Source organism: Doryrhamphus excisus, chromosome 4, assembly GCF_030265055.1.
Source record: "Doryrhamphus excisus isolate RoL2022-K1 chromosome 4, RoL_Dexc_1.0, whole genome shotgun sequence".
NCBI lineage: Eukaryota > Metazoa > Chordata > Actinopteri > Syngnathiformes > Syngnathidae > Doryrhamphus > Doryrhamphus excisus.
In genome coordinates this window covers 1,605,095-1,622,153 of record NC_080469.1, presented here as the reverse complement: position 1 = coordinate 1,622,153, position 17,059 = coordinate 1,605,095, and the positions used below count along the sequence as shown (strand labels likewise).

Below are 17,059 nucleotides of genomic sequence, written 5' to 3'. Positions count from 1 at the left end.
GAGTGGGGAAAATTGAAGTCGATGAAGTCATCAATGTTTGCCTCTGTAGTTCTTTCCTAACTAACACAGTTACGCCACAAGTCTAAAAAAAAAAAAATTAACATGCTTTTATACTTTTACAATTCTAGCTTTACATACAAAAACATTTCTAAATGCATCTAAAGGACAAATTAAGGAGATATTTAAGGTTTCTTTTACCTTAATTGAAGCTGTGATGATGTGTTGACAACAACACAATTTGGCAACAACCTTCTTGACCACAACGCTGGAACTTAGTATAACTTTTTTGTCTCCATTTTGGCTGAAAAATTATTATATTAAATTATTAAAATTATTATGACACTTATGAATTCAAGAAATAACAAAACACGAACGTGGTGCTCCGGTTGATTGTGCCGCCATATTGTCTCTTTGTCAACACGTCATCACGTATTCGATAAAAGTAAAAGTACAAAAGTACCTAAACGCAGGCTGCACGGTGGTCGTGTGGTTAGCGCACAGACCTCACAGCTAAGACACCACGGTTTCAATTCCATCCCCGGCCATTTCTGTTTGGAGTTTGCATGTTCTCCCCGTGCATGCGTGGGTTTTCTCCGGGTACTCCGGTTTCCTCCCACATTCCAAAAACATGTTAGGTTAATTAGCCACTCCAAATTGTCCATAGGTATGAATGTGAGTGTGAATGGTTGTTTGTCTATATGTGCCCTGTGATTGGCTGGACACCAGTCCAGGGTGGAGAAGACAGCTGGGATAGGCTCCAGCACCCCCCTGCAGAAACAGAAACATAGTCTCTAATATCTGTACCAGGGGGGCTCCCATCGGTATCGGATGATTTCCGTGAAAAAGAGCATTGGAATTGTAGGAATCTCCTTCAGATGTGAAGGGAATTTGGGGATATCAAAGTAGTTCCGAGGAGGAAAAGAAGCTGGTGTGAATGGATGCAAACATGTCGCCCACCCATGCAACCAGCCACAGCCACCCGCCGCCTCCCACCACGTGCCGGCGACCACAGCTTTCGTTGGACTGTCTGGTGGTTCCGCAATCAAGCTGATCTTCCATCCAAATTCTCCTTAAAGAAGGCATCTGACATAACAATGCTTTGACAAGTTCGTTCCAACTTGGAGATCCTCACTAGCCACGTTTACATGGACCCAAATATTCCAATTCCATTCAGGTTATTTGCTCCAACGGAAAGAATGTAACCTTTGTATACACCTCATTCCCAAAGAAAAGTGCCAATCCCAATGAATATATAATGGGATTCCCAGATTGTGGAATATTCCTTTCCCCAATCCGATTGAGGTATCTTGTACCCGCTCAAAACGGAAAGTTGTCACACTGCGTTCTTCTTCTTCTTCTCTTGTTTATTGGCGGTTGGCAAGCAGCTTTGGTGTGCATTAGCGCCATCTGTGGAACAGAATCGGCACTGGACTGCTAAGGAAAGTTTGTTTTTGATTCAAACTAAATTCCAAGACTGGAACGAAGGAAAAACTGGCAATACGGAGTTATTCCAACAAGTGGAAGAAATACTCCAGGAAGTCGGTATCACATGATATTGGTGTTTACGCTTTACTGGGCATGCCCTGTTGACTATTCTGGTTGATTATAGCGGCGCATGTAGACACGCCATTGGAATATTCCTTTCCATTTATACCATTATTTTCGGAAAGGTCATTCAGAAAGATTCCATTCGGAAAGACAAAAACTCCTCATATAAACGTGGCTATTGTGAGCTAGCCTGTCAAAAATAGACATTTTGATGGAACATTATCCACCATCCACTGGTGGTCCCGGGACATAAGCCCTCTGAGTACAGTGGAGTTCTGCCCCAAAGCGTGTACACACAAACATACAACACATATGTGCAGACTCCCACCAGGCAAACAAAGAGCGTGTGTCAGAAAATGTTAGCTCAATCTGACTGCTGCCATGAAAGAAACATGTGAACCACCATGATTGGTCTCTTTGTGCTTTTACAGGTAAAACACTGTACGGGCTAAACAAAAAAAAGGCTTTAAGGATTTAAAACAGTGGTCTCAAACATGCGGACCGCGGGCCAAATGTGGCACGCAGGACACCAGTTTGAGGCCCCCCGCCTTGATATGAAAGTTTAATGTTAGCGCGGCCCCGCGTAAGTTTGATATGGATGCTGTATGGTATCATGTACCCAGAAAAAATTATTACGTTTGATTCATGTTCATGTTAAAGGTTAAATAACTGTTAATAGTTATCCTCCCTATCCGTGTGGAAGTGGTAAGTTTTTGGCTATTTAAGTTGAAAGGAAATAACTTGAAGGCTAACGTTTCTGTCGCTAGCTCTCTAGTTTGCGAGTTAGCATGTGTCTCAAGACCCTGCAGTTGCGCAATATGTTGTAAATAAAAAGAGTATAAATGTGACTATAGTCGTGTTTTGTCATGTCTACAGGGCTCTAATAATGCTTTGTTCATTTTAATATGAAAAAAAATAATTTGTCTACCCACCAACTATATGTGGTTTCTTAAGTTTTTATTATTTGCCCTTTTATTATTATTATTATATTTATTTATTTATTACTGATTGATTGATTTTCTTTATTCTTGATTTGTTTATTTATTTTTCATCTTATTTTGTGTAGAAAAATAAAAATTAAGATATTTGAGAACAGTGGAATGTTTCATCAGAGCTTTTCTTGTAGAAAATCGGAACCAAAGCAAAGTTTTTTAATTTTTTTTTTTTTTTTTGGAAAACCTGATGCGGCCCAGTCTCACCCAGACCCGAGCTCCAGTGGCCCCCAAGTAAATTGACTTTGAGACCCCTGATTTAAAACATCATTCTCTAATTATGTCTACTATATTCTGTAATACAAGTTTTAAGGTTAATATAGGGGTGTTATTTCATGTCTAGAGCGCTCTAATAAATGTGCCTAGGAAGTGGAATATTGGCCCGCGGGCCGCATGTTTGAGACCCCCTGGTCAAAGTGCTTTTGTTCTTTGTTCAGACTGCATTTGTAAATAAGAATTTGTTCTTAAATTGCTTGCCTGGGTAAATAAAGATAAATAATAATAATAATAATAATAATAATAATAATAATAATAATGGCCACAATACTCAAATGTAGTTTTTGAGTAAAATTGCAGATGTAAAACAACAAGAACTTGGGTACTACATATGGACAAACCATACATCCTAGTTTCCTCAAGGAATAACACTGGATGGATTAAAAAAAAAAAAAAAAAAAACATTGATTCTGTGAATTCCCCCTGAAAAAATGTGGGCATGCCTGTTGCACAGCATGATGGACTTATTAATGATGTATAAGGACACCGTTAAAATTGACAATTAGCGTGGAATTGAGTGCGGGGATGTGGAGGAGACAAACTTGGCAGTGTCTCAACTCCAAAGCTTAAACTGTGACACCCAAGTAAAAGGCGGCGATGGACACAAACTGCACAAATCAAATGTGCCGTGAACGCATCATTATCCGAAGCATGTTTGTACATAATAATTCATCACGCATAACCACGCATCTTTCTTACCTTTGGAGGCGACAGATGCGCAACAAATAAGAAGTAGGAGACCAGCCGTGGTAAAGTGACGCCCTTTCCTCAGCGCACCCATACCGCCGCGGTGTAGCGGTCCCCGGTTGGAGGAGCTTTGCTTTGTACTTTGACTGGCTCCTCCGCGGTGGACCATCGGGAACCCTGGAAGTCCTCTCCGGAAAGCCGGGAATGGAGGAGTTTGTGGCTTCGGGAGAAGATAAAGGAGCTTGAGGGTTGCGTTACCGGACGGAAGAGAAGACGCATCTTCGCTTCTCTATCGCCGTGACCACAAGCGATGAAGGCAAGCGCTCGGAGTTCCTCCCCTCGGCTCCGGCATCCCGAGCACCCATCATGCTTACCAACAGCGGAGTGAGGGAGGAGGAGAGGAGGAGAGGAGGTGCCATCAAGGAGGATCTATATCAGTGTTGGGCGCATTACCTTTTACATATTCCAAGCCACTTTAACCACAATATAGTTGAATTATGAACTCATTGACTTTTTTTTTTTTCATGAATGTAAATAGTTAAGTGTTTATGTCATTACGTTAGTGAAAAATATGCAAATTAATTCACTTTGTAGTGTCAGAGATGTTTCCTGAGATTGCTTATTACCAAACCATACAAGCCAATATACTGTATTTTATTTAGAGCAGGGGTCTCAAACACGCGGCCCGCGGGCCAAATGTGGCGCGCAGGACACTAGTTTGAGGCCCCCGCCTTGATGTGAAAATTTAATGTTAGTGCGGCCCGCGCAAGTTTGATATGGATGCTGTATGGTATCATGTACCCAGAAAAAATTATTACGTTTGATTCATGTTCATGTTAAAGGTTAAATAACTGTTAATAGTTATCCTCCCTATCCGTGTGGAAGTGGTAAGTTTTTTGGCTATTTAAGTTGAAAGGAAATAACTTGGAGGCTACCGTTTAGGTCGCTAGCTCTCTAGTTTGCGAGTTAGCATGTGTCTCAAGACCCTGCAGTTGCGCAATATGTTGTAAATAAAAAGAGTATAAATGTGACTATAGTCGTGTTTTGTCATGTCTACAGGGCTCTAATAATGCTTTGTTCATTTTAATCTGAAAAAAATCATTTGTCTACCCACCAATTATATGTGGTTTCTTAGGTTTTTATTATTTGCCGTTTTATTATTATTATTATATTTATTTATTACTGATTGATTTTCTTTATTCTTGATTTGTTTATTTATTTTTCATCTTATTTTGTGTAGAAAAATAAAAAGTAAGATATTTGAGAACAGTGGAATGTTTTAATGTCTATAGAACCCTTACATTCAGTATCTTTATCTTACATGTCTATCTGGATGACCTTTTCAGTCTTTGGAATCTCTCACTCTCTAAACTGCAGTCGACCCTCCTGCTTCCACGGTATAACAATTTTTGTTGGGAAAAAAAGCACACTTTTTCTGTTAAAAGCACACCTCCATCAACATTATTGATGCTATCATAACAACTACCATGTAGTTATTTTGCCATTCTTCCACCAACCACTCAAACCATCTATTCTGTTTTCTCCCTCGCTTTACCCTCTAATCCTGTCTCTCCATTTCAACCCAAATGGTCAAAAGCAGGGGTCTCAAACTCAATTTACTCAATTTGGGGCCCACTGGAGCTAGGGTCTGGGCAAGGCTGGGCCGCATCAGGTTTTCCAAAAAAAAAAAAAAAAGATAACGCATTTATTAAAAACAGAAAAATATACAAACTTTTTCAGTGCTTTGGTTCCGATTTTCTACAATAAAAGCTCTGATAAAACATTCCACTGTTCTCAAATATCTTAATTTTTATTTTTCTGCACAAAATAAGATGAAAAATAAATAAACAAATCAAGAATAAAGAAAATCAATCAATCAGTAATAAATAAATATAATAATAATAATAAAACGGCAAATAATAAAAACCACATATAGTTGGTGGGTACACAAAATATTTTTTCAGATAAAAATGAACAAAGCATTATTAGAGCCCTGTAGACATGACAAAACACGACTATAGTCACATTTATACTCTTTTTATTTACAACATATTGCGCAACTGCAGGGTCTTGAGACACATGCTAACTCGCAAACTAGAGAGCTAGCGACCTAAACGGTAGCCTTCAAGTTATTTCCTTTCAACTTAAATAGCCAAAAACTTACCACTTCCACACGGATAGGGAGGATAACTATTAACAGTTATTTAACCTTTAACATGAACATTAATCAAACGTAGTGGTGTAGTGGTTAGCGCGCAGACCTCACAGCGAGGTTCAATTCCACGCTCGGCCATCTCTGTGTGGAGTTTGCATGTTCTCCTCTCCCACATTCCAAAAACATGCTAGGTTAATTAACGACTCCAAATTGTCCATAGGTATGAATGTGAGTGTGAATGGTTGTTTGTCTATATGTGCCCTGTGATTGGCTGGCCACCAGTTCGGGATGTACCCCGCCTCTCGCCCCAAAGACAGCTGGGATAGGCTCCAGAAAATGAATGAATGTTAATTAATTGTTGTTGTGGTTGCAAAATTATGAGTGATGATGAAAAGCGAGTCGTCTCAATAATCTAATTTTTGTTATTAAAACTACCAACATTGCAAAGCGTAGCGTACATCCTGGTATTCCCCCTCAGATGTAAAGAATCGTAGTCTGCTTTCTATATTTGGTAGGCATTCTGCAGAGACGATACATTAAGGCAGACGGGCTCCGACCCAAGATGTTCAATAATACATGTCAAATCTTCAATGACCTTCCATAGCTGTGTGGTAGCCTACATTGAATTACAATTGGCAGATATCATATTTGGAACGTGTAAGGGGTAGACTATGACAGGTTAGTTCGCAGTTTAGCTGTGAAAATGCTGGCTGTGGTGCTTCAAGCGGGACATAGTATTCTCAGAGTCGGTTGGCATGGGTGCAGTTTCCACGGGGGAATCAGTCTAGGGCAGGGGTGGGCAAACTTTTTGACTCGCGGGCCGCATTGATTTAACAAAATTGACGAGGGGGGGGGGGGGGGGGGGCATACTATACATTTTACACGTAACAGTCCACCTGGAATTATGATCATGATCCCAGGTTGCATATTATTAATAATAATAATACACTTTATTTGTATAGCACTTTGTCGCTCTGATGGATTCATTCCTGATCCTATCCATCCTGGTCACTCCCAATGAGAACCTCAGCATCCTCCTCTCCGTCTTTTCCTCAGTGGCACTGTTTCTAGACCAGGGGTCTCAAACACACGACCCGCGGGCCAAATGTGGCCCGCATGACACTAGTTTGAGGCCCCCGCCTTGATATGAAAGTTTAATGTTAGCGCGGCCCGCGCAAGTTTGATATGGATGCTGTATGGTATCATGTACCCAGAAAAAATTATTACGTTTGATTCATGTTCATGTTAAAGGTTAAATAACTGTTAATAGTTATCCTCCCTATCCGTGTGGAAGTGGTAAGTTTTGGGCTATTTAAGTTGAAAGGAAATAACTTGAAGGCTACCGTTTAGGTCGCTAGCTCTCTAGTTTGCGAGTTGGTATGTGTCTCAAGACCCTGCAGTTGCGCAATATGTTGTAAATAAAAAGACCTTCCAAAACACGGGACGCGTGTTTGAGACCCCTGGTCTAGAGACAGTGCCACTGAGAAAAAGACCTCACAGCTACCTCCTGTTCTGCTCGCTTCTTCACCTCCATTGTTCTGAACTGTTGACCCCAGTACTTCAAATTCTCCACCTTCTATATCTCTTCTCCCCGTAACCTCGCTCTTCTACTCCTCCTTTCCAAGGCAAACCTCCACTCTTCTAGCATCTCTACCTACTCTCAATCCAAATCACAATGTCATCTGCAAACATCATAGTCCTTGGAGATTCTTGTCTAACCTCATCTGTCAGCCTGTCCGTCACCATAGCAAACAAGAAGGGGCTCAGAGATGATCCCTGATGCTGTCCCACACACACCAAGTACTCTCCTACCCGTCTCCCTGATCACATTGGCTGGAGTTGTCCAGTCATCTGGAAGCACCTCCTGACCATCCAGAGCCTGTCTTAACTCCTGACTAAAAATCCCACAACACTCTTCTTCAGTTCCCACCTTTGCCCTCCTCATCTTCCTCACCACGAGGGTCCTTTTAGACATGTGGCTGATCCTGTATGGAAGTCGTGTTGGTGATTTGCATATTTGTGTTGGCAAAATTTTACATCGGATGCCCTTCCTGGGACTGGCTTGTACTCCATTGAGGCTACATTTGGCCAAACCATGAACACTATTGGGGTACTTATAGATACCTTTGGTACATTTTTTCCAAACTCATCCGCTTTTTTTGGCTGCACATGAATCATATCCCTATTCACTAAACACGTTTCACACTGTGATACACAAATTGTAAACACTGGAAAAAAAAAATGCAAATGCAACTCCAGCACATCTGTCGTCTTTTACACGGAACATCTCACAATTGAAGACACATTTCTAAAGATGCGATCAGACTCGACGGACAAGATAAAGGGTCTGCATGGAGTACACAGGTGGCACATGTGAATGGACAAAAACATACAGAGGCAGGCGAGGAGGAATTTCTGGGAGGAAAAATTTCTGTGAGAGCTGGTGGACAAACAGGAAGGGGAAAAAATAAATTCAGGGAACTATTGTACACCATGTCGTTGCTCGTGGGATGACAGTCGGAGGAATTTTCTTATGTAGTATTACACTATTAGTTAGAGATCTCGACCGATATCAGTGAAAAAGCAGACACTCCAGAAAGTGAAACATAAGCCTGTGTGCCCAAAAAGTGAAAGCCAAGTCTGTGAGAGCTGGTGGACGAGGAAGAAGGGGAAAAAATAAATTCAGGGAACTATTGTACACTATGTCGTTGCTCATGGGATGACAGTCGGAGGAATTTTCTTATGTAGTATTACACTATTAGCTAGAGGTCTCGACCGATATCAGTGAAAAAGCAGACACTCCAGAAAGTGAAACATAAGCCTGTGTGCCCAAAAAGTGAAAGCTAAGTCTGTGAGAGCTGGTGGACGAGGAAGAAGGGGGAAAAACTAAATTCAGGGAACTATTGTACACTATGTCGTTGCTCATGGGATGACAGTCGGAGGAATTTTCTTATGTAGTATTACACTATTAGCTAGAGGTCTCGACCGATATCAGTGAAAAAGCAGACACTCCAGAAAGTGAAACATAAGCCTGTGTGCACAAAAAGTGAAAGCCAAGTCTGTGAGAGCTGGTGGACGAGGAGGAAGGGGAAAGAATAAATTCAGGGAACTATTGTACACTATGTCGTTGCTCATGGGATGACAGTCGGAGGGATTTTCTTATGTAGTATTACACTATTAGCTAGAGATCTCGACCGATATCAGTGAAAAAGCACAGTATCAATTTCGTCCGATCCCCTCCACCGATTAGGGTGATTTGACCCTTGTTGCTATCTGAGTAATAATCAATTATCAAACAATTTAGAATGTTTTTCAAAACATATGAAAAAATAAGAGCAATTTATTTGGTTACAGTCCTGGGCTTTTATTTATTTAAAAAAATATTTTATTTATTAAATTAATTTTTTTTGTCATTCTTTTTGGTGATTTCACCAAAATTTGCTATCTGAGTAATAATCAATTATCAAACAATTTAGAATGTTTTTCAAAATATATGAAAAAATAAGAGCAATTTATTTGGTTACAGTGCTGGGCTTTTATCATTAATGAGAAAGATCGAGGAAAGTGTCTAGAGTAAATAGCAGTTGCTGTACCCCTTCCAGAAAGTGAAACATAAGCCTGTGTGCACCAAAAAGTGAAAGCCAAGTCTGTGTGAGAGCTGGTGGACGAGGAGGAAGGGGAAAAAAATAAATTCAGGGAACTATTGTACACTATGTCGTTGCTCATGGGATGACAGTCTGAGGGATTTTGCTTTTTTTTCAACTTTCTTATGTAGTATTACACTATTAGCTAGAGGTGCTCCGATCGATCAGTCTCGACCGATATCAGTGAAAAAGCACAGTATCAATTTCGTCCGATCCCCTCCACCGATCAGAGAATCAAAATCACCGAAATCAATAAATGACATCTTACAATAGCAAAGCACTGACTGTGAAATTACCCTTCCAGAAAGTGAAACATAAGCATGTGTGCCCAAAAAGTGAAAGCCAAGGCTGTGTGAGAGGTAATGTGAGTGAGAACAACCCATCAATTATGCGTAGTAATTTTTTTTGAGTCATGAGTTTTTTGAGTTTTTTTTTTTTTGAGTCTTATGACTCAAAAAAAAATTTGTAAAGCAAGTCTGATTGTGCTAGGTAAGTGTGAGGCATGACAATGTTCATGTCGGATTGTGCACAAACAAGCTTGTGCACAGTGTGCGTTGGATTGTTCACCCACTAATCGGGAACGTGAGCTGGGTTTAGACCGTCGTGAGACAGGTTAGTTTTACCCTACTGATGATGTGTCGTCGCAACAGTAATTCTGCACAAGCAAGTCTGATTGTGCTAGGTGAGTGTGAGGCATGACAATGTTCATTTTGGATTGTGCACAATGTGCGTTGGATTGTTCACCCACTAATCGGGAACGTGAGCTGGGTTTAGACCGTCGTGAGACAGGTTTGTTTTACCTTCTGATGATGTGTCGTCGCAACAGTAATTCTGCACAAGCAAGTCTGATTGTGCTAGGTGAGTGTGAGGCATGACAATGTTCAAGATTTTTTTTTCGATAATTTCTTTTCAGTTCGTTTTCAGTTTTTTCATGCAAGAATATTAAAAGAAAGCTTCACTTAATACAAATTCTTTCAAAGTTCAAATCCCACGTACTGTAAAAATGTGTATACAGTACTTGTAAAGGAAGGTTAGGCCTAGACATCTCAGATGTTTTACATGGAGCTCCATGGCTACACATCCTCTTCATCTTCAGGATTTATATTCACAGCCTTGACATATACAACAAATGGTGTCCAAATTTTTTCAAAAATATGTTTTCTACGCTTTCAAGCAGAAGGCGAGATAACATCTGTCTTTTTTCCACCAGACCGTGATACATTTCTTTGCCGTAAGCAAGCTGAGATCTATGAATGTTCTTTCCCCTTTAGAGAAGTTACCCAACAAAAGTCATTGTAAAGGGTTTCAGAATATCCCAAAATATTGAAATTTTATTTTTCTTCTTTCTGCCGTAAGGATTGGACTCGAGTTCCTTGACTCTTAGCAGTTGAATTGGAAGCCGCATGAACAAAAGTATAGCTTCCTATGGCAATGTGATTCCTTCGGAGATGTCATCCATCATTTATGCATAGCTCTCCATTACAGCTTCATTTGAATGAGCTTTGTATAACCCGACCATTTTGAGCTGCAAAGGTCAGTGATTGAATATAGTCCTCATGCAGAAAGGAGCCTAATTTCCCTTTCATTGCTGTGCAGTAATTCCAAGGCTCACATGGCTTCGTGAAAAAGAAAAAAAAAAAAAAAAAAAAACACCACTGCCCAAAAGTCTGTATTTTTTCTTTCTTGGTGGGATTACTCTTTGTCAATTTATGGTTGGGAATTGTGTTTATTATGCAAAACATTACCCCATGCCAATGCAATATATCTTTCCGCTATTTTATTCTGAACCATTTCTTGCCTTCTTATAGTTATACAGTAAACCTCGGATATATCGGACTCGGATATATCGGAAATTCGCTCACAACGGACAGATAAAAAAGAACCGATTTTTCTGTAATGCATTTCCAATAAAAATTCATTGCATATATCGGATTTTTTTATAACGGATTTCGCCTATTTCGGACAAAATCTCCAGTCCCGTTCCAATGCATTTCCATGAAATTTCCCTCGCATATATCGGATGGCGGGCGGCACGGTGGACTAGGGGTTAGCGCACAGACCTCACAGCTAGGAGACCAGGGTTCAATTCCACCCTCGGCCATCTCTGTGTGGAGTTTGCATGTTCTCCCCGTGCATGTGTGGGTTTTCTCCGGGTACTCCGGTTTCCTCCCACATTCCAAAAACATGCTAGGTTAATTGGCGACTCCAAATTGTCCATAGGTATGAATGTGAGTGTGAATGGTTGTTTGTCTATGTGTGCCCTGTGATTGGCGACCAGTCCAGGGTGTACCCCGCCTTACGCCCGAAGACAGCTGGGATAGGCTCCAGCACCCCCGCGACCCTCGTGAGGAAAAGCGGTAGAAAATGAATGAATATCGGATGGCCGCATCGTGGTGCTCCGATTCGTCGAATCGTGACAGGCCGCTATACGACGATTTATCGTAAAATCCGATTTACGCATATTCATTGCTTTTTCCTCACGAGGGTCGCGGGGGGTGCTGGAGCCTATCCCAGCTGTCTTCGGGCGTAAGGCGGGGTACACCCTAGACTGGTCGCCAGCCAATCACAGGGCACATATAGACAAACAACCATTCACACTCACATTCATACCTATGGACAATTTGGAGTCGCCAATTAACCTAGCATGTTTTTGGAATGTGGGAGGAAACCGGAGTACCCGGAGAAAACCCACGCATGCACGGGGAGAACATGCAAACTCCACACAGAGATGCCCGAGGGTGGAATTGAACCCTGGTCTCCTAGCTGTGAGGTCTGCGCGCTAACCCCTAGACCACCGTGCCGCCCTATTTACGCATATACCGGATATAAATCCGATATATGCGTAAAACGGACATTTTCCGGTATACGCATATAACAGATTTCGCTTATATCGGACAAAACCAGTGGGAACAATTGAATCCGATATATCCCAGGTTTACTGTAGTATCAGTTGGCAAGGTTTGAGGAGACAATGGGCCTCCAGGGCGATGATTATGCTTTGGTTTTTACGCACATGGATATTGTTTTCTACTCTAGTCTTTCAAATTAACATGAAACTAATGTCTCCGGGACCCCCAAAATGACAATGGATACGGGGAAGACATTGTGTCTTAAAATACTTGTGGTCTCCAGCCTGGGAGGAATACTGCATGTACGCAGTGGTGCCATACGCTACAAGAAGGCTAATGCTTTCTCAACTTTCCAGCACAACAATGCAATGTGCAAGAAGAGAACCAGGCCTCGGGCCCCCGGCTCTTGATTGATGATCCTTTAAGTGATTTAGTCTGAATCGTCTTTCCTACTTGAGAGGAGAGTCGTGTTGAGAGGATGTGTATCAAAGTGATATTGATGCTAGCAACACTGCAGCTTCCACTCAAAGCAGCAAAATATATGCTTGACCATGGTTGCATACGCAAGACTGACTGAAACGGGATCCGGAGGCCTTGCTTGGCCTTTTTTAAACGGACAACGGAAATGTCTCCTTGACACAGTAGCCACGTTTACATGGACCCAAATATTCCAATTCCATTCGGGTTATTTGCTCAAACGGAAAGAATGTAACCTTTGTATACACCTCATTCCCAAATAAAAGTGTCAATCCCAATGAATATATAATGGGATATGGGACTCGGATATATCGGAAATTCGCTCACAACGGACAGATAAAAAAAGAACCGATTTTTCTGTAATGCATTTCCAATAAAAATTCATTGCATATATCGGATTTTTTATAACGGATTTCGCCTATTTCGGACAAAATCTCCAGTCCCGTTCCAATGCATTTCCATGAAATTTCCCTCGCATACGTATATCGGATGGCCGCATCGTCGCGCTCCGATTCGCCGAATCGTGACATGGCCGCTATACGACGTCATTTGCAGCGTTTGCAGCGTTGCCTGCGCGTCCAGGTACATTGGAAACATAGTCAAGGAAGTGCCTTTTTATAACGGATAAAATCCCATTTACGCATATACCGGATATAAATCCCATATATATTTATATTTTCCGGTATACGCATATAACGGATTTCGCTTGTATCGGACAAAACCAGTGGGAACAATTGAATCCGATATATCCGCGGTTTACTGTAAAACTGGACTTGTGAATGGCGTATAGAAGGGTTTAGATTCTGTTCCACAGATGGCGCTAATGCACACCAAAGCTGCTTGCCAACCGCCAATAAACAACAGAAGAAGAAGAAGAACGCAGTCTGACAAATTTCCGTTTTGAGCGGGTACAAGATACCTCAATCGGATTGGTTAAAGGAATATTCCATCCCTGTTCAATTCTTTCCGTTTGAGCAAATATACCAAATGCAATTGGAATATTTGGGTCCATATATTCATGGCTATTGACATAATATTTGTAAATGATGATTAATGAATTTTAATTATAAAAAGTGATATTGGATAATTCCTCACGGCACACCTGACGGTTTCTCAAGGTACACTAGTACTAGTAAGGAGGCCAGTCGATGAGCCATCTTTGATTTGCTGTCATGGTTGCCATATCAACAATAGACAAAAACACTTAACCAAGCAAGCGTTCCCTCAAGTAGCAATTTAACCTTGCAAATAATTCATACTTCTGATTATGCATATAGAGACAGCGTGCAAATATGTCATATACATTGTTTCCGAGTGAGCAGAGGAAATAAATGTAATATTCCAAAAATCCTTTAATCGATTTATTATGAAATTATTCCAATTAAGAATGTACCAATGCTTCACATTTGGGGTGTTCATATCCAAATTTTTTTAGTTTCCGATCCGATACCAATAACGAGAGGCGGGGTACACCCTGGACTGGTGGCCAGCCAATCACAGGGCACATATAGACAAACAACCATTCACACTCACATTCATACCTATGGACAATTTGGAGTGGCTAATTAACCTAGCATGTTTTTGGAATGTGGGAGGAAACCGGAGTACCCGAAGAAAAGCCACGCATGCACGGGGAGAACATGCAAACTCCACACAGAGATGGTCGAGGAAGGAATCGAACTCAGGTCTCCTAGCTGTGAGGCCTGCGCGCTAACCACTGTGTCATCGTGCAGCCTATTTATTTAATTTAAAACAAAATTTTGGTGTGTTGTTTATGTTGTGGCATTGCTGTTTACATATTTTGGTTCAATATGTATGGCTAATTCATTCATTCGTTCATTCATTCATTCATTCATTCATTCATTTTCTACCGCTTTTCCTCACGAGGGTCGCGGGGGTGCTGGAGCCTATCCCAGCTGTCTTTGGGCGAGAGGCGGGGTACACCCTGGACTGGTGGCCAGCCAATCACAGGGCACATATAGACAAACAACCATTCACACTCACATTCATACCTATGGACAATTTGGAGTGGCTAATTAACCTAGCATGTTTTTGGAATGTGGGAGGAAACCGGAGTACCCGGAGATGCAAACTCCACACAGAGATGGTCGAGGAAGGAATCGAACTCAGGTCTCCTAGCTGTGAGGCCTGCACGCTAACCACTGTGTCATCGTGCAGCCTATTTATTTAATTTCAAACAAAATTTTGGTGTGTTGTTTATGTTGTGGCATTGCTGTTTACATATTTTGGCTCAATATGTATGGCTAATATATATAGCTAAATTGGTGTCAAAGTGAAAGTTATTATTGAAATATATCTTTTCAAAAAAAGCTGCTTTTCTTTCATTTTTTGTGTTTAGATAATTTTCGATATTTTTGAGATATTTTAAACTTACCTATGTTCTATCGCTGATTTCTACAGAACCGGAAAAGGTAGATCCAAACATTTTTTTCTGGTAAAAGATGAGAATCTACATTTTTTTATTAAATTATACTCACTTTTAGAGTGCTGTACATAATCAAAAGAATAATTGGCAAAAGAACAAGACAAGAATTAGACTCAGTAGAACACAAACTCCCACCGAAGTTGAATAATCAAACATTGGCTGAGCACCAAAATCTATTCCTAATGGATACCCAACACTTTGTTTATCCCGTTCCAACAGCAGTGTGTTTGATAATAGGATAATAGAGTGTTTCTGCCCCACAAAGCATAAATTCCCTTCTCTTATCTGGCTTTGAATAACTTAAATAAAAGCTTGGGCACGGCTGACAATGTCTTGTTTTTTTTTTCCATTTTAAGTTCATCTGTTTTTTTTCTAGACAGAGAAAACATTTTTAGACGGGACTCATGAATATGTCACCGACTCGTGTTTTTGTTCAAATAGTGGCTTTGGCGAGTACCCTTTCTTGATTTGGCATTTATGCCTAGAATAAAAAACGTAGTGGAGAGACTGCAGTGATAATGGGGATTAAGTGTATTTACACTCCCAGATGTTTGACTGGAAGCAAATACAAATGAGCGCTTTACACGATGCCAGCCTTGAGGGGAGCTAAGCCTATAACAGGGGAGGATATCACATTTGGAAAACCAAGCCAAAAAAACCAAAGGGAGCCTTTGACGGGCTTAGAGTGATGTGACAAAAACCCACAATGGTTTTATCTCTGAGACCACAGGGCTGACTTTGTACACCTGGCAAAAAAAAAAAAAAATTGGCATGTAGTCAATGCATGGCATTTTTATCCCTTCTTTGTTATCTCTGGGAGAAACTAATCAAAATTTATGAAAATGACCTAATACCTAAATCACATATCTGGGCATGGAATTCAGCAAAACTGCTCACTATGATCCAAAATCCACACATGTCTGTTAGTTGACATGCGCCTGTGCTCAGATCGAGAACAGTACGATACTATGGTAACCCTGCTGTGATATGGATGGTTTATTTTGCCGGACCCCCAGCTGTGTGTTCCTCGGTTGATCTGAACCTTCCAGCTGGGCTGACCACCAGGCTGCCTGTATGAAAGCCATCTGATGTCATGAACAGTTGGGTTGTGCGGACCACGCTAATTATTCATTTGATCGACATGACGGATAATACTGAATCCGGAGATCCGATTTTGGAACCGATGTGTACTTTGCGGTAGTGTTTAGTTCTAGGCTCTGGGGGCTGCGGATTGCTTCTGTACGGTAAACCACAGAACGATTACATCACACTTAACCATTAAGATGGAACATTTTTAGTGATTTCTTCCAGAGCAGCTGGTTAGTTGGGTTCTGGAAATGCTTAGACTTCTGTGATCTCAGTGGAATCATGGCGAGTACCAACGGTCTTCAGGTGCTTTCACACTCTAGCACCATTTAGTTTGTTTTAATTGACTCTGGTTGGTTCGTCCCATTGGTGCAGGTTCTTAGGTCAATTGTGAACACAGCAATCAAGGTTCCGCCCAATCGTTCAAGACCAGGTTGATTGATTTGGTCAATTGTGGTTTGAAATAGCCTACGTTTGATCCTCTCCAGGTGTCAAAAGAACCATGTTCTATACTCACAACTGGGTCAATGCCTCGGTTTTCAGGTTACAGTTCAGTTAATTTTTGGTACAGTAAGATACCTGCTAATATTGTCATTCATCCAGGTCGTTGTATTCATTGGTCATTGGTCATTGGTCATTGGTCATTGGTCATTGTCAAGCAGGCTTTTTGCAGTTTGAACCGGAAAAAAGTATACTACAAGTATGAAAACATCTTTAAGTCATCGATCTTGGGGACAGTGAATCAGGACGTACAGCGGGTCATCCGGTAATCAAAGGGTTGGCAGTTCAAACACATTCTACTCGCTGCTGTTGCGTACTGAAGCAAGACACTTCACCCACCTGGCCTCCAGTTCGACCCCCACTGATAAATAAACGTGAATGAATGTTCGGCTGTTGCC

At 41.1% G+C, this 17,059-nt stretch overlaps 1 protein-coding gene across 7 annotated transcripts in view; it reads right to left on the bottom strand.

The window, feature by feature from the left end:
* The window catches only part of unc5db (unc-5 netrin receptor Db), a 230,153-nt gene extending 226,278 nt beyond the window's left edge, over nt 1-3,875 (bottom strand). For all 7 annotated transcript variants that reach the window (XR_009129570.1, XR_009129572.1, XR_009129571.1 and 4 more), the window contains exon 1: nt 3,516-3,875. Coding sequence is in view for 3 of the 7 variants with exons in the window: in XM_058070184.1 (XP_057926167.1) it covers nt 3,516-3,672 (157 nt within the window). In the remaining 4 variants the exon portion in view is untranslated. The remainder of the gene's footprint in view (nt 1-3,515) is intronic.
* Between the last annotated feature and the right edge of the window lie 13,184 nt (nt 3,876-17,059).